We start from the raw sequence: 25,152 nt of genomic DNA, 5'->3' as shown, positions 1-25,152 counted from the left end.
TGAAGTTAATGAACATATCATGTACGCAGCGGTACTTGAACGAATGAGGCAGGTGCAAATTATCTTGGCAAATACGTCACTCCGATGCTCGGTACTTGCATAAGGCTACCCGCGATAAGATCGGAACAAGGCCCTAGGCATTATCAAGCGTCGTGACTACATCCGGAGACATAGGCTTCGCAGTTCGATTGCCATTGAGATAACTACCCGCTCTGATGTATTACAAGCCGGTACACCGGAAAAATGTATAAATGACAATTCCGGCAAGTCGGTAATTGTCCGCATACTACAACTTTGGTACACGGGCTGAGCATTAGGTATCCAGGATGGTACATTTCACGCGCCTAGCATCTACAGCATTCTGTAGCCATATTGTGGCAGGACAAAATATGCCGTTCGATGCTCGAGAAGCCACCATCAATTCGGTGCATCATGCGCTCTACTCTGGACTCTCGTCGTGTCGCGAGGTCGTGTCTTCTTTCCTCGCCAATATCGAAGCCCACAACAACCGGACGAACGCTATAATCACCTTGAATCCGAATGCCTTGACCATCGCCGACGAGATGGACGAGCAGCTCTCGGCTGGCAACGCTACTGGACCTCTCTTCTGCGTTCCCATACTACTCAAAGACAACTACGACACAGCAGACATGCCAACTACTGGTGGTAATCTAGCTTTGGCGCAATCACTGCCGACCGAAGATGCCCCAAGCGTAATGGCCTTCAAGAAAGCAGGGGCTATCATCCTAGGCAAGGCTAACCTGCATGAGCTTGCGTTGGAGGGTATCAGCGTGTCGTCACTTGGCGGACAGACCATCAACCCATACGACTCCACTCGAACACCAGGCGGTAGTTCGGGGGGTACAGGCGCAGCTGTCGCCTCTTCGTTTTGCGTGTTTGGCACCGGAACGGACACTGTAAACTCGCTCCGCAGTCCAGCATCAGCCAACTCACTATGTAGCATTCGGCCCACACGCGGGTTGATCACTCGAACAGGAATCATTCCCATATCAACTACACACGATGTCATTGGACCCATCGCAAGGACACTTAAAGACGTCGCAACAGCGCTGACGGTGATGGCTACAACCGGTTATGACGCAGCTGACAACGACACCGCACTAGTCCCAAGCTCCGTCCGCAACATCGACTACGCTTCCTCTTTATATAAAACCCCCTTCAATGGCCTGCGCATTGGCGTCCTAAACGGTTTCTTCAACCGCACCGATGCACCCGAAGTCACACCCGTCAACCACGCCATGGACACCGTCATGTCGCGCCTCTCAGCAGAAGGCGTAACCCTAGTGCCTATCAACGACACCATCTACAACGCAACCGCCATCCAGACCGCCTACGATGTCCAGCGCTTCGAGTACCGCGAGCTCATGGACCAGTACCTCGAACGGCCGTCCCTCCAAGGCGAGCACCCCAGCACACTACGCGACCTATACTCTCGCAAAGCAGTCAACGGCTCCGTCGGCGAGTTCCTCGTTCTCCCTTCGCAGTACGAGTACGTCAACACCGCTCTCGTATCCTCCACGGGTAACGCTACATACAACGACCGTCAAGCCGGAATCCGTAACCTCAAACTCGCCCTCCTCAACACGTTCACTTCCAATAACCTCGATGCGATCATCTACCCCGAGCAAAAGAATCTTGTTGTGAAAATCGGTTCGCCTTCACAGTCTGGTCGAAACGGTATCTTGGCTGCGTTGACGGGAACGCCTGTTGTTACTGTGCCAGCAGGCTTTTCGGAACCGAGTGAGGAGGCGCCGGTTGGCGTACCGATTGGTATGGAGATTTTGGGGAGGCCGTGGGAAGAGGACAAGTTGTTGGGGATTGGGTATGCAGTTGAGCAGTTGTTGAAGGTTAGGAAGAGTCCGGTTTGGGCGAGAGAGAGGGTGGAGGCGGGGAGGTATGATAGTGTGCCTGTTGTAGTGCCGAACAAGGGGAATATTCCGGCTGTTTATCCGTTGGGGACGCTGTAAACTTCGTAAGACGTGGTCCAAATTTGTTCGCAATGTCTTAATTTAGTAGGCTTACAGTGTGTTATATACTATATACGGCTAGCTAGGTTATAGAATATGACTTGTAAGAAAGTGGCCTCTACGTAGGCGACTGTGTCTGATGAGACTTATATTTTTCCACCAGCAGTCTTCAACAGCTTCATCATAGCAAATTCGTTGTCTTGACATTCTGAAAGCAAGCACGGCGATTTTCGAGTCATACAAGCGAGAGCACTGCACTTGGAGCACATTCGCTTTTCTTTTGCAACTTTACGTGGACGGCAGAAACTCCGACATGTATATTTCTACCCTCCGTTTTGGTTCTCGAGAACAAGATGTTGGTTTAGAAACGATGAAGAGGCCAAGGTTTTTATGTACGCAAACTCTAACTTTGACAGCCTGCATAGAGGCTTAAGATTAGAGGGTTATGATTTGAGAAGTCTTTTTGCACATATTGGGGACAACCAAGACTCATCGAGAGAGCGCCGCGATTTAAGAGATTTGCACACTTCTTTCCAGCATCGAGAATGGATGTTCTGATTTGGGTATATGATTTCGACTGTTAAGTTAGACTTCTGCATTCTGGAAGGAGGTACACGGCTATAGTGCAAACACATAAACACCATCTCTAGCTTTTTTGTAGTTGAGGAGAACAGCGAAAACTACTCATAGAAGGTCATAGTGGATTTTTGGTTCCCGAAACAATTATATTGCCGCCTGGCTTTTCTGGCACTGAGTTCCGATGTACATGAATTGCGACTTGGCGATTTTGTCAATCGCTCCGGGAACGAGACACCCATAGAGCGATAGGGTACTAGTTTTGGGGATAGAGGAGAGTAGGTGGTAGATAAGAAGAGTTGTGGGAACACGGAGGAAGATGAAGGCTTTATATGCGCAAGTGGGAAGGAAGACAGCCACCACATCCATGTCCAAATCAGGCCACTCGCGATATATTTCTGGAGAACCTTAAAAGGGTGTCGCAGTAATGAATTCGTTGCAGGGCGTTTAAAGGCGCCCAAAGCAATTCCGTGTCATATGAAAGGCGTGACGGTATTTCTGGAGTTGCCATGCCGCCGAAGGAAACATAGTTCTTGAAAGTGAAGTTTTGAAAAGCAACAAGAGGCAGCACAACATGTTTGGATCGCATTCATGATTTGTAAAGCGTGAAAAGCAGGCGCACGATATTCCTGGGACTTCCAACGTTATGTAGAAAGAAGTGAGAGAGCGTGTTGTAAGTCTGGAGACTGGGAGAAGAATGAAGCCATATTTATATCGTGCGAGAGCGCTAGAGCAAGAAGTCGCTTGCTACACATGCGATATAAAATCGATGTAGTGTTATCTTGGCTAACGACGAAGAGGCCTGCCATAGGCTCTCGGCATCGACGTTCGTTGCTTTGAGAATGAATGTTTTCGAGTATTATTTCGTCATCACGTGTGGTATCATAAGTACTTCCACTTCCCCAAACACTTCGTAGGTTACACGCCAAAGAACTCGAAGGGAACATACTAAGTATTCTCACTCGATTCATAGACACCAATTGCGTTCTTTAGAGTAAGTTGCATAATATGTATCGCAACTGCTGCTTTCAGTCATGAGCGTTCCTTCAGCCTTTTTTGCTCATACGGTTGAACGAAGAGACAAACACATGGGTTCGCTCGAATGCGGTTTTTTCGGTAAAGAGCGATCGGCATTGTGGTGTAAGAGTAGAGAAGTGATTGCCGACGCGACTTTTATAAGGAAGTCATCGGCGACGTACGAGGCCGACATATTGCGAAATTGAAGTACTTTTGCGCCCTTTTTCGCACACACATACAATATCTGTGCAACAATTTGAGATAGTACCGCAGCATTTTTTCGGCACCGAGAGCGCTCAAAAGTCTCTCATGAGCTGGAAATGGTAGAATTTTGGTGGCTCGAAGCCGAACATCATTGCCTTTGGCTTCACTTTTTGATAGAGGAGGCAGTTGCATGTGGTGTTGAAGAGAGGCAGTGGGATGGTTGTAGGGATTTTATAGAAGAGTTGTCACAGCCATAAGTTACCAATGACGGTTTCCAGGCGGTGTGTAGGCGGTTTTGGCGTAGGATGCCATGTTGAAGCAAAGTTGGGATGCCAAAATGTCGCGACATCCCATGCGCGTGTTCGATGGTCAGTTTTGGTGGATTAGCAGAGAGTATTCATAGATTATGAATTAGGACTATGTATATGTCGTCTAGCTTATACATGCAACTCATCTCCTACCCGCCGCGCCCCAATCCTCTCGTGGCCATAGTCTTCTCGAACGTTCCCAAACTTGTCCGCTATTGAACTCGTTGTAGTCTTCAAAGTAACAGTAGTCATAGTCCCGGGGGGTCAGAGGCGTTTCAGCCTTGGAAGCATGTAGCGGAGTCGTGTTCGGGTTACGATGTTTGGCGGTCATGTCGGTCGCATCGTGAGTTTTGAGCGTTGAGGTTGTCTTGGGCGGTAGCCAAGTCCTGAAACAAGTTACAACCCATAACAACAAAGTCGGGAGGGATGACCAGCCTGGACACCATCGGTGAATAGGTTGTTTAGCGTAATGTCGTTTCGCAGTATGGCGCAATAGTAGCCTTCCATGATCATCGGCCGAAGGTAGTCCACGGATAGTTTGGGTATTCTGCACAAGCTGTTTCCGGACTCCGCAAAGCCCGGGCCCGCGGTATTCGGAGCCGCGGCCTGTCACTGTGGTTCATGAAGGACCGTAGCGGCATTTGCTGATTGACTCGTTGCGAGCTCTCCGGAGGTGCGCATTTCGGGTGAGTAGCATATGCGGAAGTCGTCGTACACGTTGGTGTGATAATCGTTAACAATGGCAGCCAGCCTCTCAGGGCGTGTTCTGTTGCCCAGACCGTAATATTTTTCCCAACATCCAGTGCGCGAACTGCAGGGCCGGCATAATCATGGCGGCAACGAGTCGAGACACACCATCATGCAACTTCCATAATAGCGTCTCTTGCCAAGCATCTACGTCAATGTTCCTAGCTTGATCCATCTGGTCTTCAATCTGCCTTCGAAGTCTTACAGCCTTGGTGGGTAACTCCAAACCCAAGCCAAGGTACAGCCCTACGATAACCCATTCCATGATAACTTGCCTATGTGTGCATTAGCAGATGTTGACTGGAACATGATGCCAAGTAGAGAGTCAGGGTCGTAAGAAAATACTTACATGCACAATTGGAGTGTCACACTACCACTGATGACGTTGAAGCGCATACTCTGCCAACCGTCGTTACCCGAGTTGACACGCCAGCGCTCGAAAGCGAAGCACATCATGTAGACAACATCGACAACAAAGAACGGCAGACTCATAACAACAGTCGTGAGAATCCGCACCTCATCTCTGTCGGCAAGGTAGAGACGCGCTGAGATGACCGTGGTGGACCAGATCAGGACGAGGAAACACGCCAAGTAAAGCGAAACACCGGCCTTGGTGGCTTCCGTAGCTGCAAAAGTGGGTCCGTCTCGTGAATCCGGATCGATGCCACCAGCGACGATGAGAATGAACGAGATGATGAGCGGAATGTGGACCATGAGTAGGATCCATTGCATGCGTCGTCCTTTGGGGCGCGTCGTTGCGTTGAGCAAGCTGCTGGTGGCCATAAACAATGGCGTCAGCCCCATGGTGGTCAGGATCGCAACACCACTTTCAAGACTCGTGTTTGAAGCCTCCCCCTTCGGAAACATGGTGGTGGCTGCCAAATCGAGCGATACCTGAGTAAGCCGGCATATAGATAATAAGGTGAGCCATATCCATGGTGAGCTGCGGCCCAGGCCCTGGCGGATGATGAGCCAGATGGAGATGATGAGATAGACAAAGAAGACGGCAAGTGTCGCTATGTTGACAGTGGCTGGGTAGGTGATGAGACCCACTTCACTTTGCGAGGTAACCATTGATGTCGAGGCATTGGGGGTTCTGGACGATGGTGTTTAGATGCGAAGAGGACTGGAGAGGTTGGCTGGAACAGGTTCATCGCTAATTCCGCTGTCCGAGCGCTCCGCCTCAACGCCAAGCGCGCTATCACGTGGCGGCGTGCATCCAGACCTTGAGCCTGTTCAGACGTTTGTGGCGTCTATCGTCGCACACTTATCATTTTGCGACAGTTATTTTTGATTTCACTTTTCTACCACTTCACGCTTTGTTCGCCGCTTGTATGCCATGAACATCGACACAACATCGACATACGATCAAGGCATCGGCATCGCGCGGAGATACATTCGGTGATCACGCTGCAGTTTGCCACTTAGCGGGCAGTGCCCCCAAAAATCGTCATCACGCTAAAGAACGGACCACTGCGCTTTGCCCTTTTGACGTCACTAATTTCGCATCACGATTCTGATGTCCTCCCAAACGCATGGTGTTGTAGCGATCGAAGCATGCAGGAATGTCGTGTGTTATGGTGAATGAGTGGGAAGAGCAGAGGTCTCAAAGTGGTATGTATTTTTTATTTTTTTTAGAGGAAATTGTGCACGCGATTCCCGCGACATCCCAACAACTTGTTCCTCGATACGATATCGTAAAAGGGGAAAGCATGCCGAAACTTCGTCAAGAACATAGTACTCATCGCGTCCAATGTTCATCGCAGCTGGTTCTGCGCCATACAAACTGAGGCCAATTCTATTTTCTCTTTTCTTCCTTTCCACATTTTTTACTCCATTGTCTCGACCGTCGGATCCAGATATCCCACCTCGAAGCCTACACTCTTCATCGACGATACCCAGCGTTCGCGCACCATTCCAACTTTAAATCTCTACGGCTAATATAGCCTCCACCGATATTTCTTGCGCGGACACGTCTCCCCAAGAGGTGTCGGCGTCAGCGCTAACCGTGTACAACTCCTCAGGCTCATTCGCCGTGTGACATGGGTTGGGCGCATCGTCTAGTCCCTGGCTTGGGAGATCCTGTTCAGCAACGGCTTGAGTGGCAGCAGCACGAACAGCTTCCAAATCACTCTCTTCTTGCTGGAGTGCGGAGGCCAACGACGGATCCACGGCGGGAAACGATGAATCGGCGAAGGACATGTCGGCGCCCTGGATACTTTCGACACTCATCGCGTCGTGTTGCGGATGGGTGTAGTCTCTAGGCACATGTGAGTGGCCTACTGCCACGTTGCACTCTCTCATCTGTATTTGCTGCGGGTATGTGTATCCCGGTATTTCGGGCTGACCCGGTGCCATGTGGTGTCCATGAATTTGCGTTTGGTATTGCGCTACGAGTTGGTGTTGGTGTTGCAGCGCCCATCTCTGCGACAACGCATACAGGATCGGTCTCCACTGAGCAGGCGGACAGTGCGACAGCAGGTACACGCGATCTGTTCGGTGATCGTATCCCTTCTCGAGTTGATTCTCCCTTAACATCGGTGCCCATAGTAGGGGGAAGTCTTCCCCCAAAGGCACCCCGTCGATACTCGCGATGAGTAGCATCCTGTCATTCAGACAATTACGGAACTCGATCTGCTGCTCGATTGTAAAGCCAGTAAAGTACCTGGGAGCATACTGCATCGCCATGTTTGGCAGCCGGAAGGATATTCTTAGACCGAGGCGACGACAAAGGTGGGTTGCGATCGGGGGTGTTGGAGTGGTGAGGTAGTGGGAAGACTACAAGCTAAGTCAACACGATGTCATATACCTGCGTTGACGATGCGTATGCGAAATACCGTTGCTTTTCTGGCCTGTAACCAGTGGCTGGTAGGCTTGTGGGGAATAGAAGTAGCTGTGAGATATGTAGGTACCGAGAAAACAGGCATGTTCGTTCTGCCTGCTCATATACCTTCCTTTCGCGTTTCCTATCGAACAACCTGGTTGGGATTCGGGGAACCGCGAGCGCATCAACTGCGGTTTCCCCATCACAACAAGATTCTGCATCGTGGCACCGAACCCCTCAATCAATCACATACTCGCACCCGCACCCATACACCCACACCGAGAGAGTCATCGCGATAATTTACTCCATTTTCAGTAAGCCGCCCGTTATCAGATTCTAGTTCCCCTAATATCTATCATCAAAGCATCTGGCGAACCGTGGTTGGATTCACGTCCATACCTTGCTTCTCACCAATCGTACATATTCGATATTAAGCACTAGCGGAACGGCTCGTCTGCCAACCAGGGACCACTCGGTTCTGAAGCGACGACCGTCGCTACCTTTTTCGACGGGAATAAGCGGCTTGCGCGTCGGGTGACTGAGGCTTGAACGAGACGGTGAGTCACCTTGCTCATCAAAAGTCCGCATAGCCCACCAGCGCTGCCTGCGGTACTAATATCACAAGCGCCGCCTTATAAATCTTACTCACCCAACTCATGGCGAGTATATCCAGGCCGAGTAAATTTGTCTGGTAACTCGGTGATATTGGCAGACGTTTCCATTTCTTGCCGCATAGTTCCAATATTGTCGAGTTCACGCGCTTGCAATGTTCTTCCGGCTTGTGCCTGCAGACTTTGACTGCGCATTGTCTTGTTTACCGCTTTGGTCTTGCTGCGTTTCAAAAATAGGTACGCACCCGCACCTATGGCGATCAAAAACAGTATACCGCATGGAATACCTGCTGCTAGGCCAATCTTTGCCCCGGACGAGAGGCCTTCAGAGTGCGTTTCAGTTGGTAGTGCACTCTGCTCATCGTTCGTCACACTGATTCTCGATAAAGTGGGCGAATTTGGTCTCCCATCAGATGAGTTGGTAGGTTGCTCCGAGGTATCTGAACGCGAGCTTGCAGCATTCGGTACTGCGGAATCGTAGGCCATGGTAGTCGATCCCAGGGTTTCTGAGTTGACTGTTGAAGAAGCCGCACTGGACATTATACTCGGACGTACGACCGTCGTTAAAGTTGTACCCACTGTGACGGCCTCGATCCGACCTGAACTAGCAGCCGATGTACTAGATATCTCAGAAGTTGAACTTCCCGCTACTAGATCCTTAGCTGGAAACATGCTCAGCACAAAGAGACACCCATACTGTTACATATCCCGTCAAGGAAAGCCAATGCTTCATCTGTTTTTGGATCTTCACACCATTTCTTTGCATCGCAGGCATCCCCACCCGACTGTGCATACACCGACTTTGTGCAGATGCAATCGACGCCTTGCCACTCTTCCCAAGAACAGGATTTATTGGTGTCAGTAGCTACCTCAGCCAGGCTTGACGCGCATAGTTGCTCGTAGTTGTTAGCTGCGTTGCAGCAAGGATTGGGGTGGGCAAGGCTTACAGCGCATACAGACAGACTTGCGAATTTTCGCCGTTGCTCTTGCGCTTGTGCGGTTATCACGATGAGGTGTAAAATGAAGAAGCGAAGCATAACTGATGAATGACCATCGCATGTGTGGGAGATGTTTAGAGGATGAAAATTCTAGTTGGACGTATAAACAAGAGATTATTCACGTCAGGGTGTTTCGGAAAGCTGGTATATGCAGGGTAACAACAGTGTGGCACAGCAAAACAATTTTTTCGTCCGCATCCGGCTGGAAGGAGTGCCCTGAATTCTACCACATCAAGACCGTATGTGACAAAGGCAATGGCATACTTCATTACGATTACGACGCGTTACTCTCATGACACATGTCAGCTTTAAAGGCCTCTCCATTCGTGATTTGATTGCATGTACAAGATTTATGAGAACTCAGTCAAGTTCAAACATATTCCCACTCCATCCATAAATTCTCACCAACTGCTGCTCGTAACAGCTCACCCATAGAAACGGGATCTTATTGTTCAGATGCGGTTCACGAAACTATATACCCCTCTTTGCTCCGACAACAATCGCTTTCGAGGCCAAGTCCCATGCGGAATCGTGCAGTTTCCCAGCTGAGAAACCCATCAAGACCATCGCGAGTAGTAAGCAGGATATGGAACGTTGCCTGGGAATAAGGCGAACTCTCGGAATCACGATGTTCTTGAGTAGCGGTTTTGCAATTGCGCATGACGCCGAGTTGATGCGGAACAAAAGACTGAATCCGTAACAAAGAGACGTCTTCCATGCCGCACAGAAGACGACTGCCGGAAACAAAAGCAAGTTTGCTCGAACAATGGAGCTTCGCCAGTCATGTTTTAAAGGATTCGAAAGGAGTACTTCGCTACTAACACTCGTCAATTCGTCTAACTTTCTACTGGTAGCCAGCTGGGAACGTATGCCATCCCAAATAAGAACAGCGGCATAGTGACTGAGTTGTTCTCGATAATCTGCAATTGCTATAACTACTTCGGATCGAGAAATCCATCAAGCATTGTAGAGTTAATAGACGCCGGAGGTGCTTTATAGCGTTGACTAGCGAAGATCGTCACCGTGCCATATAGCTGATGGCATAATGCGGATACTAATGGAAAACTCGTAACAGCGAATGCGCAGGAAGGTAACAGTAATGTGAAGACAGCAATGTGGTGTGTATGGAAAGACGTGCCGAGTGTGTATGAGGCTGCGTGCCGCGAGACGACACTAGATGAGCGCGATGGTGCGGTGGAGTGTGCGCGCTTACATCATCCCACTTCCGTAATCGGAAACTTCTAACATGGCGTTGATTACGGATGACGCTCCTGATGTTCAAGGCGACAGTTTTGTCTTAAACAGCCTCGTCGGGTCCCTATCGCTCATAGTGGTCGGTTCACGTCACTCACAAGAAAAGAGCATGCTTGGTCCGTACGGCCATTGTTTCGAAAGCTTTCCCAGCGCAGTCGTCAAGTCTGCAGCTCTGCTGACTTTCGTATGCAGCCTGGAAGTTCCTCGCATGTAGGCAGCTCTTTCGCATCCAGTGCGCTTACCCAAAGCTCTCCATCCGACCATGGCATCGACATCCTCACTCCCATCCCCCACGCTAGGCAAGTCGCCTGAAGGACCATGCTCACGGTGCGTGGCATTCGATCTAGATGATGCACTACAGTTCGACCCTGCAACAGCGATCCGAACCGTAATGGAAATTACTCAATTGGAGCCGAAGACCTGCGCATTCTGCAGATTCTTGTCTGGCAGTATGGGGCAACTGCCAAAAGATGGAATGCACAACCTTGTCGCCATACAACCTCACTTCTTAATGACTACCCTTCTCGAATACATCGAAGCACCCGTGCTGTGTATTGAACCGCAACGGCAATCTTCCACAGTCTATGACGTCTACAGTTCTATCATCTACGGCCCATCTCGATCAAATGTTTCGAACCTGGTGCCCATCACACCTCTGATCGACTACAAGGTCATTCATGAATGGATCGATTTATGCGTACGAAACCATGGGTGTGATGGAATCCGTAGAGAGAAAACATCAACGTACGACACCAACGTACGCGATCTGAAGGTCATCGATTGCAAGAACCGATTGGTCGGAGATTTGCCCACTACCGCATCGTATGTGACATTGAGCTACGTATGGGGCAAGCCAGATGTGCACGTTCCTGATCAGCAATCGCACCTTGAGTCACCAGACTCATGTTTTTTATCACCGAGCCTACCTAGGATTATTGAGGATGCCATAAACTTTACGCTGGCACTTGGATACGAGTACTTATGGGTGGATAGGTACTGTCTGAATAAGTGTTCAAAACTTGAGCTGGGATGTGGATTTCCCAGCTAGACGGCGAATCGGATTTCCTAGTTGGTCATGGACCGGATGGGTCGGTACAGCAAGATGGGGAAAGGGATTGATGGTAACAGACAACGGCCGAATCTGGAGAACGCGATTTGCACCTGATACCCCCTGTACAGTCAGTCTGGAACTGCAAAACGGCGATACCATTGACTGGCGGAACTACCAAGCCAATTATGACTTGCTTGGCCTAGACAAGGACACACCACATACACAGTTATTAAGTCAGTTTATCCATATCAGCGCTTACATCACCCGGGTCATGCCGCTCCCGATGCCACAGTTTGCCCAGGGCACTTCACGTTGCTACTATCTCGAGGCTGATCTCGAAAGCGAACACGAAGATTCTCCACCAATACGTGTGGACATCAAATCTACAGCACAAGGCCTTTCAAGCTTTTGCGTGGAATCGTACGTACTTCATTTGCCGTGGTATCTCGATTATGGCCATGATAGAGAGTGCCGTGTCTTGGTGGTTCAACGTAAAGACTCACATTGGGAAAGAGTTGGCACTGGCATGACGTCGGTGTTGTTGGAGGCGGCACCCGTGAAGAAACTATGGACGACAATTCGCCTTGGCTGACGAAGTTTATGTGTCCAGACTTAAGCGTACTCACTACCGGCAGAGTTATTCCGACTGCCGCTCTCCCATCGCGAGCTCTATTTGCCGTAGAAAGTACTCATGCGATACTTTGTTTCACCCTCGTACTGTGCAAGATCCATCAAGGCCTGCTCACCTTCTCGGACGATAGCCTGCCGTATCCTCTCGCTTCGCGGCTTGATGCTCACTTTGAACACCTGCGGGCGCATGTTGAGACCATTCCTTATCGACGTTAGTAATTGCATGATGGCTACTCTCATTGAAGACTTACGTATAGTCAAATATATCGACTGGAATGGGCTTTCCACTCTCGTCCAGTGCCGGCTCAACCTTAAAACCCCAGACTAGCCGCGCGACTGTGAGCCATGTGCCTTGTTCGGCAAGCGCCTGTCCTGAGCAGACTCGACGGCCCCAACCAAATGTCATATATCCTCTCTCACCAGGGAATGGTCGCGAGTCAGGATGGTCCTTTAGGAACCGGTTTGGATTAAAACGGTCTGGTTCGGGAAAGTCACGGTCATTATGATGTATCGCCCAGACGTTTCCTTGGACCCATGTCGATTGCGGAATCAAGTAACCGTTGTAGTAATCATCTTGAACCGGAGCATGTGGCTGCCCGCCGATGATGGCAACTGATCGCCATCGGAACACCTCTTTCACAAATGCTCGCATGTAAGGTAGATTCGCGTCGTCTTCGAACGAGGGACTGCGATCCGGTCCGACTACGCGATCCAGCTCTTCCCATGCCGCCTGCATGGCTTCTGGAAACGCTCGCATCGCAAGAACAGCGGTGATCAGCGTACTACTTGAGGTGTCTGATCCAGCACCGAACAGATTCCCAGTCAGCGCAGAAATCTCCTTCGGACTGAGACCGTACTTTTCCTGTTCTCTGAACAGCATCTTCGCATAACAACCGTCGTGTCCAGGCTTCTCATTCGCTTCGCTTGCTAAAGAGTAGAAGAAGTCATGACCGCGGTGCGACTTCTTCTTCGATCCCATGCCGTGCTTCCACGGCGCATATTCGGTCGGTACACGAGCAAGAACGGGGAATGTCTCCATCAGCATGGGGAACGTCTTTCCGGGAACGTTCAGGTCTGCTGCTCGATGCATCAACGCAATGACTTCGGTGATGATGGGATCTTCGTGGCTTGCGACGCGCCTGCCGAAGCCAATGATGGAGACCACACTGGTCGCGTAGCGTTCAAAATGCGCAACATAATTCTCTGGGGCACTCAAGAGATCGAGTGCGACGACCTTGCTCTCATCGTTCTGGAAGTCGCGATACTTCTTCACCTGCTGAATGCCAACGCCTTGATGCGTCACTTTACGCAACATTCGGAAGCGCTCACGCTGCGCTTGTGTGGTAGTAATTAGGTTTACTAGATTGCTCTGACCAGATCCGAGTTCCGCAAAGACTAACATACGTGGCCGCGAGCAGTATATGCCTGCTCTCTTGTCGAGAAGTTCGTTCGCGGTCCAGGCATCATTGATCCACACGGTTGGGTTACGTCCGATCCAATATGTTATCAGCGGCGTATTGTACTTCTTCGATAGTTCCTCGAAGAATATCCACGGCTTGCTGTCGGGCAGCTGGAACGTGTTGCCAACAATGGGATATGGGAAGGGTCCGGGAGGCTTCTCGACATCAGTACCATTGTTCCATAATCCAGCGTGGCTCTCTTACCATCTTCGATCTCATGTACAGCATCCAGGCATAGTCTGCGAGCACGCCCAAGGCTGCGGTCACGAAAACCGCCAACGCAATGTTAACAGCCCCAAATTTCGATATGCCATGCTGCAAATAATGTAGAGGCAGAGCCTCAAAGATCTGCTCTATCGCCATCTTTCTCGTTGTTCAGAGCGTGCGCTGGTAACGGTCCTTGGATGGAGATGTGTCGAGCTACAAGATGCGCTTTACCAGCGCTTCACATATCCAAGAACGCGTCCGGGAGGAAGCAGCCAATGAATTGATCCTTCATATCGAGCTTGCTAATCAGCAGGCATCGCAACCAGCATCCTTCAGAGTAGCCATCTTCGGAGAGTTGCATGAGCGCAACGCGTAACCCCACATCGCGGGGGTGGGGCATGGATGTCGGATAATGTTTACAGCTTGATGTGTATTTTGAACATACGCCCGAGTACATGCAAGTTTTCCCCGCTGATGCATGAAGGAGTGGACCCAGTAACTGTGGGTATAGTGTTGGAGACGGCAAGCGAGAAACTAGCGGCATATAATGTGCCGAAACGCGACGCGCTGATTGTTTTTGCGACGCGGTAGCATCATCGTCTTTCTGCTGGCGTCGTTGACACCACAACTACGCGCGATGTCTATACCAACATGTACATCGATGGATGCTCAAGATTACATTTACCAATCATGACTTGAACCTTGGACATACCCTCTGTTGCCCAGCGTCCTCTATCGCCTTTCCCACAATGTAGCACCTAGTCGACGCGGTGCCTATGAATACCGACGTGCAAAGTCATCGCAAACATGATGTCTACGGGTCCCATAGGTAACGAGCGCTATCCGTTGTACAGCGAGAACTGGGCCCCTTTGCTGCAGCTACTAGGTCTCTAGTCCACGGTTCCGCCTTCGCGCACTCGAACTCGAGGGGCTTATCACGAGCACTGTTGCGCCTACTCCTGCCCAAATCATCGGCGTACGCTGAACTTGGACCCGCCGCGTTGTCCTCAAGCACACGAACCTCCACTACCCGAACACCTTCCGCAAGTCCTTCACAGCATGCGCCAATCTGAGCATGCAGTACTGCAAGCTAGAGATCTTCTTCCACAAGGGACGCATGCTGGCGGGCAGGCATTGGTATGGGTCGTGGTGTCTCTAAGCACAAGGAACGAAAATTGCGACAAGGATGCCAATCACCATAACCTGGACGAAACGTCCTGCTAGGGCTGGGTGGAGGTAGTGGGGTAGGAGTGCTCACTCCATACCGACGCTGGTTCACAATAACGAGGATAGGCAGAATGGAGACGGGTACAGGTAGAGGGCTTTCATGGGCACTGTGTCGATGAGTAAAGATGGTGCTATCATCGGCTCTTGACACAGAGTTGACAAGAAGCCGGGGCTCATACAGTGTTTCTGTTCTTCCATACCGGTAGACATGGTTCACTCGAACTCTCGAGTTGTATCCTCGCTGTGGACACCTAGAAGACATCTGGATGTTCGCTGAATTCTTCATGAACTTTGTACGGGAATAGACCATGGTGAACACCCTCAGGGTATCTGATGAGAACGCTCTTATCACTTCTCTTTTCCGAACATCCTCCTCAATCAGTTCCAAAAACACCAAATGTCACTGCGTCCAAGGTTACTGCCTAAGGTGCTAATCCTGAATTGAATCCAAAGAGCACTAGCGCACCCCACTGCCTCATGAGTAAACATGTACAATCGACTGTTTCCTCCCCTCACTCACGCTCCCCATAGCTCCCCATCTCTCCACACTAGCCACTCGTAACATGCTGCTACTGACGATCTAGACTTGCGCCATTTCCTTCCACTTTTGACCCCAAGTTGGACCGAATGCAGCTCACGAACTCCGCTATGCATAGCTGTAACTGCTGGTACATGCAGATCCTTTCCGAGCTCTACGATCAAGGACAATGTCACACGGCATTATCTCTCCGGCCGCGCGGTATTACCGTTCAGCCTGTCCTATCACCTCGAATCCCTTGATTGTAAAGGGATTGCTGGTGTTCTCTGGTATGCTTCTAGATAAGTCGTAGTTGCGACCGCATCTTCGTATCCAATGCGTTATTGAAGCAATCGCCTGTTCAAGGTGACTACAAGCCGACAGTGAGTAGCAGAGTACAATGTTTAGATACCAAAGAACTGCCGATCACCTCTTCACCCTCGCTAAACATTTGCCTGGCATCGTGACAAAAGCCCAATGCGCCACGTGGAAACGGGAAGTACAAGCATTCACAGCTTCAATGGCTCAAATGATCGTTAGTGAAACGCCACCTCCGCACTCCACACTTTAGACTCATGTTTAAGTCCGGGGTATGACAGGCTAAGCATTTGGAGGTACTATCGGCAGATATTGCGACAGGGGCTAGACCCGGACGACAAATCTGCATATCAGTCTGGATGAAATGAATATTCGAGCATGAAGCAAGGAGATCCTGGATCTTTTCCAGGTGGATGTTTTGTTGACAGTTTATTCTTCTTGACACTACCTCCTTCTCCGCGACTTTGAGCAAACGCCGTCGCATTCGTTGCTATCTCTCACCACCAATACCATCAACACCGCGGCCATGCCCGACCTAACCTCCAGCCTCCTGTCCAACTGGAAGTGCTTAGCAGCATGTACCCTCGTCTCCATGTCCCCCTTCCAATATGGCATCGACTTCGGTGCCATTGGCGGTCTCCAGGCCATGCGTGGCTTCCTCCAAATCTTCGGCCACCCGGAACCCAGCGCGCCCACAGGCTATAACATTTCTACCGAACGGCAACAACTCATATCATCATTGATGACACTGGGTGCCTTTCTTAGCTCCTCGTTCGCCGGTGTCTTCGCAACGAAATTGGGTCGAAGACAGTGTCTATGGATGGCTAGTGCGCTCTGCTGTATTGCGAATATCGTTATGATGACTACGACGAGTATCGCGGGGCTGTACGTGGGCAGGCTGTTGATTGGCATTGCAAATGGGTGGTATATGACGTTTTCGCAGCTATATATCCAGGTTTGTTCCCTTCCGTTCTCTCCTTCTCCTGCACAAAGCTAAGAAACGACTAGGAATCAGCACCAGCGCGATACCGCGGTCTTATGATTTCCATCTTCCAGATATGGACCTCGGTCGGCTCGCTCATCGGTACTGTCATCGATAACGCGACACACGACTATAAAGGTCGGAACTCTTATCTCATTCCCCTAGGCACCATATTCATCATCCCGTTCTTCATGTCGATCGGCATGTTCTTTATCCCCGAGTCGCCACGCTGGCTCATCCTCGTCGACAGGCCAGCACAAGCCGAGAAAGCACTACTCTGGATGCGTCCGCATCCCGAAAGCGTACCCGGCGAGGTAGCAGAGATCCAAGCAGCCATCGATGCCGAGAAAGCTGTCAAGTCAAGCGCGAATTTCCTGGATATCTGGAAAGATCCTGTGGATCGTCGGCGCACGTTGTTGGCTATTGCGGCGGTGTCGACGCAAGCTGCGTCTGGTGCCATGTTTATGATCGCGTACGGAACGTACTTCTTCCAGGTCAGCACAACGTTCTCCAATCTCCAGAGTATGTCAGGCTAATATGAATCCAGATGGCGAATGTCGGTAGCCCTTTCATGAACTCTTGCATCCTGACTTCCGTCGGCGTCTTCGCAATCATGGTAAACAGCAGCATCATCTCTAAAATTGGTCGTCGACGCGTGTTTCTCATGACCGGCCTTTCAATTTGTGGTGTTACGCAACTCATCATCGCGGCCGTGTATCATGTCAACCCTGGTACTACTGGCACTGGCAAAGTACGTTTGATCCTGTCTCATATGGTCAATTCTGGCATTGTACTGATATCAACAAGGTCATCGTCGGTCTCTCAGTAATCTACATCTGCGGCTACAATGGTATGATCGCCGCCTATGCTTGGCTTACCGGCGGGGAAATCCCCTCGCAACGCCTCCGTTCGTATACGTTCGGTATCGCATCGGCCGTTGGTTTTGCTGGTGCCTGGCTCGCTACTTTCACAGCGCCGTACTTTATCAATCCCGAGTCGCTTAATTGGGGACCTGAGTATGGTACGTTTGCTCCCCTTCTCCTTCAAGCCCGCGACTTCGCATCGCTTCTTCATACTACCTGCTTTTGTAATACCACTGTTCCTCTGAGACACATCGACTGATATACTAAATAGGTTGGATATGGGGCCCATCTTGTTTCATAACCGTAATTTGGGTCTACTTCTACCTCCCCGAGATCAAGAATCGCACCCTCGAGGAAATCGACGAGATGTTCGAAGCGAGGCTACCTGCGCGGAAGTTCAGAAAGTACGTCTGCACTGGCCGTGTTTTGGCTGGGGATGGGGACGAGAAGCTTGTAAGTGAGAGGCATGACAGTGAGAAGGCAGGGAGTGAGAAGGACCAGGTTGTGCATCATGAGGTTGTCGACGTTGGTGGGAAGAGGGCGTGAGCTGGGAATGAACTCGGTTGGTGGATGTGGAGTAGATGTCCGTTTCAGCGGCTGTGCTTGCAGCGTGACAAATGAACCTCTGAGTACATCTTGACTGAATGAATGAGCTTGCGAGATGTGAACATTGACTTTCCATCCTTGAAGTGCTTGTATGTGGAGTAATCTGCTTATGCCTCGTAATCACCTCCTCAACCTCCTTCACCTCGCTCACTTCACCTAGCAAATTCGCTCATGGCTAGCAAATGTGGAACATTACACTAATGTACGTCTATGCAGTAACCCCAGCCTTCTTAATTGCCTCATCCCCCATCTCCTCCGCATGTTTCTCAGCATCATGCTGAAACACCCAGTCCTCCCTTGGAAACTGGATCAACGTAGGATCCTTCTTCACCTTCTCCCAATCAGTCTTATGCCACATATCCCTCGTCGTCTCTCCCGTCTTCTGCACCGCCTTGACACGATCATATCGAATATCCTGATACGCCCTCAACGCATTCTTAACATTATCCTTCCCAGCTTTGCGCAGTAGAACAGCAAGTGTAACGCCATCTTCTAGCGCTTGCGTCGCACCCTGCGCACTGGTTGGCAGGAAAGGATGCGCGGCGTCACCCAGTAAACAAATTCGGCCATGACCTGGTGCAGAGCCGTAGCCGCTGACCCAGTTGGGTAGCGGGTCCCGATATACGAGTTTCCAATCGACGAGCTTTTCTTCAGGGGTCTTGGATACGATTTTCCAGCACATTGGGTCCCAGCCCTCCAGCACGGTTTTGACGTCTTTCAGGTAACCCGGGAAAGACCAGGATTCGTCGATGTCGTGGGAGTCGCGGTGTGTGAGGACCCAGCAGCAGTCGGTGCCGTTCTTGATGGTGCTGAAGAGGAAGTGAACGTCTGGACCTGGCTCGATGTTAGTATGTGAATGGATGTTGAGGGGAGGAGGAGGAGTGCTTACCGATCCAGCCGTTGAAGGTATCTCCGTTGTCGCAGAATTGCTTAGTTTCTGGGTCTGCTAACATGTCCTTGTTGCTGAACCACGCTCGCCAGACGGCGTACCCGCTACTCTTTGGCTTGTCCTCATATCCTAGCACTAGTGTTCTTGCCTTACTCCTCACACCATCACTCGCGACTACAAGATCACCAGCAACTCTCGTACCATCCTCAAGCACGATACCCGCCTCCTTCTCATCCTCCCAGTACTTCTCGACTCGCTGACCTAAGTTGATCTCCACCCCAATCTCCTTTGCATAATTGAACACAATCTCATGCAGCTCGCCCCGATGTCCGTTAAAATTCGGCGCCTTCTCGTCGCGGGGCGGGGTCTTCTGGTTTATGACAATCTCGCCGGTATCCCATTTATGTATGTTGAAGCCGTACTCGGTGAGATCGATGGAGATGCTGCGCATGTCGCGTGCGACGCGTCCGTCGCTCCAGCGCGCGAAGATGCGACCGGCATTGGGGCCGAAGGTTATTATGTCGCCGAGGATTTTGAGTGAGGGAAAGGATTCGTAGATTACGGGGGTGTGCCCATGGCGGATGCATTCTATCGCTGCCGTGAGGCCGCCGAAACCTATTCGTGTGTGTCAGGATGGGATGGTAGGATAAACTGGTATGGACTGGTATGGAGGATGTACCTGCGCCAATTATGACAACTTTGATGCCAGTCTTTGGTTTCGCGCCATTGGTGACTGGTCCATTATCCTTTGTCTCAAGGGAAGACATCTTGGATAATTTAGTTTCGTCTATCCTCGCACGGAGCGGCATACGCGACTTGGAAAGAGCTACACGGCTTGAATTGGGAGTGACACGACGCGACTCGATGCAAGAAAGAGGCTCCAGGTGTCTGAACGCGTCGACCAGGTAATCCTTCGTCCAGCGTGGGGCTTAGCAACCCTGCACCTACCGATGATATGGCCATGTACCCATTTTCCTGAGCTGCTTCATCCAGGCGAGATGAAACCGATGACCGAGGGTACAGGCGTGGGTCGTGGCGCTACGGGCTTGCATACGTTGGACGCCTCTCGCGGCATGTCTTCTCCGTGGGGTGGAGTCGCAGTATCGAGAAGTGGATCGACATATCTGCCGGTTAAAGAGTATCGACGCGTGATGCGATGTTGTTGGGGTTGCAAAGAGAAGGATCTCCCTGCCCCACATCGTTTGAAGCTTCCCCGCAGTGTACCCCGCAGCTATCACTTGAATTGCGCTTTGCCATTTCCGGCTGGCTTCCGTCCTGAGGTGTGACACAGGGAGTGTTGGCGTATGTCTGAGGTTAGCATACATTTCGATGCCAGCAGACGAGGATAGTCAGGATGAAGCTCGGGCCTCTTGTCAATACACAACGCGGGCCATCTCAGGGATGTCAAGAACGAGGGACATGGTGGGGCGAGCCTGATGTAGTCCTCTTCACGCGACTCTAGAAGTGACCCCATAGACTATACCATATGCTAACATGTCGACTTTAACGCATCCAGAGTGGGACAAAGAGACTGGCGGTCTCGAAGTCGCGAAAGCCTTCGCTGATCGGATCCTAGGGAAAAATGGTAGGAGATCTGATGCCGCTCTGCCAAGAAGACTTCGAGTTGACTGAATATAGTGCTCATCACCGGTGTGTCTCCTGAAAGCATCGGTTCTTCCATAGCCCTCTCGATTGCTTCCCAAGCCCCGTCGCTGGTCATCCTTGCCTCGCGCACCAAATCCAAACTTGAAGAGGTCTTGAAGAACGTTCAGAATGCGTATCCAGAGGTCACGATTAAGACTGTACTCCTCGACTTGATGTCCCAAGGGTCTGTCAGAGCCGCTGCGGAGGAGATATCGCAGTTGACAGATCGTCTAGACCTGATCATCAATAACGCAGGTATCATGACACCAACGCGTCAAACGACGGAAGAAGGTCTTGAAGGTCAATTCGGCGCGAACCATATCGGTCACTTTCTACTCACCAACCTACTAATACCTCAGCTCCTAGCTTCTGCTTCGAATTCTAACGAGGGTATGACACGTGTCGTTAACTTGACTTCTCTCGGACATCGACTTAGCCCTGTTCGCTTTTCAGACTATAACTTGGAGAAGAGTAACGATGATGTGCCCGAGGAGGAAAGACATACGCCGCTGCCCCCGATGTTTGCGAAGAGCACGGAAGATGGGTATAACGGGTACGTAGCCTATGGGCAGGCAAAGACGGCAAACATCTTGTTCTCGGTAGCTATCAATGAGAAGTTCGGTGAGAGAGGGGTGAAAAGCTACGCCGTGCATCCTGGTTGTAAGTACTTCGCTACTCGAATATCCCTTCTTTGTGGCCGCCTCACCGGAGCATTCGCTGACGAGTCTAGCGATTTGGACTGGTCTTAGTCGCGATTTGGATGCTGATGGTGAAGCTGCGATTCGGAAGACGAGTCCGTTCTGGAAGAACCATGATCAAGGTGCGGCGACAGTGTTAGTCGCGGCGTTCGATCCTTCTTTAGATGGTGAGTATGCATCTTATCGGGAGATTGTAGGAGTGCTGACACGATATTAGAGTCGAGCGGTGTATTATTGCATGACTGCCAAATGTGCGATGCCATGCCATACGCGACCGACCCGAAGTTAGCCGAGCAACTGTGGACCTTGAGCGAGAAGTTGGTACAGAATAGTTCCAAATTGTGACGCAATAAATACATGGAACAACGAATGAATAGAGTGGCCATCGCGGAAGAAAGAGTAATACTATCAACCTGATGGACTGGAAGAAGAGAACAAGTGTGCCTAGCAAACAGCGATAGGCATGACTGAAGGAAATATACGCATGACGCGCGCTTCTTCCACATCTTCCGCCAAGTCTCTCAAATGCTGCAGTGTTCTTTGCGTGTCACTGTGATCGTACCCCAAATACGACTTGCGCGCCTCGTACAGTTCTGTAGCGATTCCTAGCGCTTTGGAAAACTTCCCCAGGTGCTGTAAGAGGATGGCATGGAATTCTAACGCTTCCAAGGTTTCGGCATGCATCGAACCAAACTTCTTTTGGATGAGTGGAAGTGCTGAAGCAACAACAGAGTCCGCCTCCCTGAATTTGCCTTGATCATGAAGGGCAGTGGCCAGATTGGTATGCGTTTTCAAGGTGTCTGGATGCGATTGCCCGAGCTTGTTCTGGAAACTAGTGAGAGCTTCACGATACAGTATTTCGGCTTGCGCATGATGACCCTTTTCATTGAGAGTGATGGCAAGATTTGCTTGGCTCTTGGCCGTTTCGTGGTGGTGTGGGCCCAAGATGAGGTGGCGCTTTTTGTACACGTAGCGGTGACTGTGCTCAGCCTCGTCCAGCTTGCCCTGGAAATGAAGCGCAATGCCAATATTGCTCCTTGCCGCAATGACGAAAAGATCATCGGCACCGTAAGCTTGAAGCCAGCCTTTCAGTGATCTATCAAATAAGCTCCTTGCCGTTTCATGCTTTCCTTGACTAAGAAGAACAATTCCGAGATTGTTTGTACTGACCAGCGTATCGGGGTCACTAGGACCTAGAAGCTCACTTTTCGAACGAAGCGCTCTCTGGTGGTGATATAATGCGGCGCGATTATCGCCCACAGCGTGATACATGAGTCCCAACCCATTGACGCTGTGCAGTATAGATATCGATGATCTATCGGGAGCTTTTGTTCGAGAATGATACAGGTTGTGGAACATCCGTAAAGCTGAGTAGATACTGCCGTGCAACGCCTGTGCGACAGCTTCTTTACCGCTCATGGCCGTCCCTGCTTCAAAGTGGGCGGACAGCAGAGCATTGGACCAGGTCTTGAACGCATCAAGGAACTCCAAGACGCGCGAGTATCGTCCGGTGGTGAGGAGAAACATGCAGAAGCGGATAGCTAAGGCTGCGGTGTCTGGAAACGTAGAATCGTGTACTGGATACTGCATTGCTGTGTTCAATATAGTGGAGACATGCACATGCAGATCATGACCACGCTGAAGATTTCGCATCTGGGTGAAGTGCAAGTCAAACTCAATGCTGAGTGCGCGCAACACAGACGTAGTTTGATGCAGACATCCTTCTGGCGTCTCAAGCTTTGGGCGCATGCTCGTTCCTGGGTGAATTATCTTCTGACCAGTATTGACCCTAGTAAGGAATCGTTAGCGGTTTGAGTTTCACTGAAAGCTCCAATCGAACTTACATAGTAAGATATGAAGCGAGAATGCTAAAATTGTTCCTGTACGATAACACGATACGCTCCACTTCCTCTGCTTTTCGAATGACAAACACAGTTTCTGATGTCTTCGACCGTTTTTGCGAACGCTTGGTCCTCCGACATACTGAAAGTAGTGAACTAAGTCTGCCGGCGTCTTTGCGACATTGGCTCAGAAGTCGAATAGTATTTGGCGTATGACTAAGCATCGACTGCTCAATTTCGTCAATGAGATTAGTCATTACCAGAGATTGATCCATCCAGGTATCAATCTTATCGGCTGTATGACGTATTGTATTCGATAAGGCTGAAGCATTGCTGACTGATACAATGCCATAATGGATCAGCTGAGTAAGGGCAGCAGCGCTACCAAGTACCGCCAGCACTTCTGCCATACTAGACCTGACAGTTGTGACAATATTTGACTTCCAAAGCCACACGGTCGAGGCGAGAGAGATTTTAAGGTCGGATAGAGTGAGGCAACGAGGCAGAAAGTGATGGTCCGGCTGACACATGATGGAGGGATAAAGATCCAATCAGCAGTGGATGTATAGCTCATTGGATAGACATGCAGCAAGGCTGCATTTTGCGTGCTTGGTTCCCCGATGTTGACCGGTCGCTTTCGATTTGCGCTACTGCTCATCTCGCGATACGGATTATGACATGTCGTCTGTATATTCAGCCGGGTATTTCGGGACGATTTGAAACCCTAAGAATTCAGCAAGGTACAACTCAAGTCGCCTTACGGATTCTCCAACAACTCTGCCGATATTCTTTACTCTGACGTTGTGCTCTATAGTGTATGGTTTTGCAAAGTTGATGCGAGACGCCGGGCTGACGTTGATGAATTCTTCATTTTCGACCTTGATCTCGATGGGCTCTTTGAGATTGCGATCAAACTCATCCCAGAATAAAGCTGGTTGGTCGCCCTGGCGGATCACTGGTGCGTGTTGATGTGCAATAACGCCAGGCTTCAAAGTCGCTTGTCCAGAGTAGGTGCTGATACGTAGGCAGACAGAGAACGTAGGCATGGCTTTTACCACTACGAATCTAGCAGGCTTGGTGTAAGGTTGCCCAGTAGTTCCGTCAGGTTCAGTCCAGAGTATTGTAAATATTCTTGCTATCTTGAAGAAGTTACGGGGGATCCGGACTACTTCAAACTCTTTAAACGTCAGTGGTGATGAGTGTGATAGAAAGTCAACGTACCAGATTGGGCCGTGCCGAATTGATGTGTATTCAGTCGATATCTGGTCCATTGTTCTGTATCCGCTTGATGTGTGGCTGGTTGATATGTGCCTGTTTGTGATTCATATACGGCTGGAAATGGTTGTTGAATTGGTGGTTCTTGTTGAAGTGTGGCTGGTTCTGGTTGATATGTGCCGGGTTGATATGGACCAGATTGGTTTGTGTCATATCGGGTTGTGGGTGGTGAGGTGATGGTAGTTTTAGGAACCCAGCTGAAGAAGACCCAACCTTGTCCCTCTATTCGAGTGATAAGTCCTACACGTCGCTTTCGTAGAGGGAAGCATATTTACCAACGTAGTGTTGCCAGTAGAATCGGTGATATTGTGCGTCCCATAAGGTAAGGAGATATCTCTGATGCTCGACATTCCAGATCGGCTGCGATTCAGACATGCTGTTCGAGGTCCTCGTCGACGGGATAGGTGCCAGGTGTTG

The 25,152-nt window shown here is 50.3% G+C and overlaps 8 protein-coding genes across 8 annotated transcripts; 3 read left to right on the top strand and 5 right to left on the bottom strand.

Moving 5' to 3' along the window:
* Nucleotides 1-389: 389 nt before the first annotated feature.
* Nucleotides 390-1,988, top strand: ALTATR162_LOCUS6951 (uncharacterized protein; the record flags this gene model as incomplete). Its single annotated transcript, XM_043314577.1, has 1 exon — nt 390-1,988. One exon carries the CDS (start codon nt 390-392, stop codon nt 1,986-1,988), a length of 1,599 nt encoding a protein of 532 aa, XP_043170512.1.
* A 2,859-nt stretch (nt 1,989-4,847) lies between these two features.
* ALTATR162_LOCUS6950 (uncharacterized protein) lies at nt 4,848-5,914 on the bottom strand (the record flags this gene model as incomplete). The annotated part of the gene is made up of 2 exons (XM_043314576.1): nt 4,848-5,115; nt 5,190-5,914. The coding sequence occupies 2 exons, from the start codon at nt 5,912-5,914 to the stop codon at nt 4,848-4,850; spliced, it is 993 nt and encodes a 330-aa protein (XP_043170511.1).
* Nucleotides 5,915-6,763: 849 nt separating this feature from the next.
* On the bottom strand, nt 6,764-7,528 carry ALTATR162_LOCUS6949 (uncharacterized protein; the record flags this gene model as incomplete). Its single annotated transcript, XM_043314575.1, has 1 exon — nt 6,764-7,528. One exon carries the CDS (start codon nt 7,526-7,528, stop codon nt 6,764-6,766), a length of 765 nt encoding a protein of 254 aa, XP_043170510.1.
* Nucleotides 7,529-12,247: 4,719 nt separating this feature from the next.
* On the bottom strand, nt 12,248-14,031 carry ALTATR162_LOCUS6948 (uncharacterized protein; the record flags this gene model as incomplete). The annotated part of the gene is made up of 3 exons (XM_043314574.1): nt 12,248-12,410; nt 12,460-13,823; nt 13,873-14,031. The coding sequence occupies 3 exons, from the start codon at nt 14,029-14,031 to the stop codon at nt 12,248-12,250; spliced, it is 1,686 nt and encodes a 561-aa protein (XP_043170509.1).
* Nucleotides 14,032-16,463: 2,432 nt separating this feature from the next.
* Nucleotides 16,464-18,328, top strand: ALTATR162_LOCUS6947 (uncharacterized protein; the record flags this gene model as incomplete). Its single annotated transcript, XM_043314573.1, has 5 exons — nt 16,464-16,892; nt 16,946-17,413; nt 17,467-17,670; nt 17,727-17,940; nt 18,054-18,328. The coding sequence occupies 5 exons, from the start codon at nt 16,464-16,466 to the stop codon at nt 18,326-18,328; spliced, it is 1,590 nt and encodes a 529-aa protein (XP_043170508.1).
* A 268-nt stretch (nt 18,329-18,596) lies between these two features.
* Nucleotides 18,597-20,044, bottom strand: ALTATR162_LOCUS6946 (uncharacterized protein; the record flags this gene model as incomplete). The annotated part of the gene is made up of 3 exons (XM_043314572.1): nt 18,597-19,222; nt 19,278-19,892; nt 19,957-20,044. The coding sequence occupies 3 exons, from the start codon at nt 20,042-20,044 to the stop codon at nt 18,597-18,599; spliced, it is 1,329 nt and encodes a 442-aa protein (XP_043170507.1).
* A 727-nt stretch (nt 20,045-20,771) lies between these two features.
* ALTATR162_LOCUS6945 (uncharacterized protein) lies at nt 20,772-21,964 on the top strand (the record flags this gene model as incomplete). Its single annotated transcript, XM_043314571.1, has 4 exons — nt 20,772-20,862; nt 20,916-21,581; nt 21,652-21,786; nt 21,837-21,964. 4 exons carry the CDS (start codon nt 20,772-20,774, stop codon nt 21,962-21,964), a joined length of 1,020 nt encoding a protein of 339 aa, XP_043170506.1.
* A 99-nt stretch (nt 21,965-22,063) lies between these two features.
* Nucleotides 22,064-24,731, bottom strand: ALTATR162_LOCUS6944 (uncharacterized protein; the record flags this gene model as incomplete). The annotated part of the gene is made up of 3 exons (XM_043314570.1): nt 22,064-23,408; nt 23,464-23,564; nt 24,222-24,731. 3 exons carry the CDS (start codon nt 24,729-24,731, stop codon nt 22,064-22,066), a joined length of 1,956 nt encoding a protein of 651 aa, XP_043170505.1.
* Between the last annotated feature and the right edge of the window lie 421 nt (nt 24,732-25,152).

Source organism: Alternaria atra (assembly GCF_907166805.1).
Source record: "Alternaria atra isolate CS162 genome assembly, contig: 25, whole genome shotgun sequence".
Classification (NCBI taxonomy): domain Eukaryota; kingdom Fungi; phylum Ascomycota; class Dothideomycetes; order Pleosporales; family Pleosporaceae; genus Alternaria; species Alternaria atra.
The sequence above is the reverse complement of the archived record's forward strand: the minus strand, read 5'-3'. Positions and strand labels throughout refer to the sequence as shown.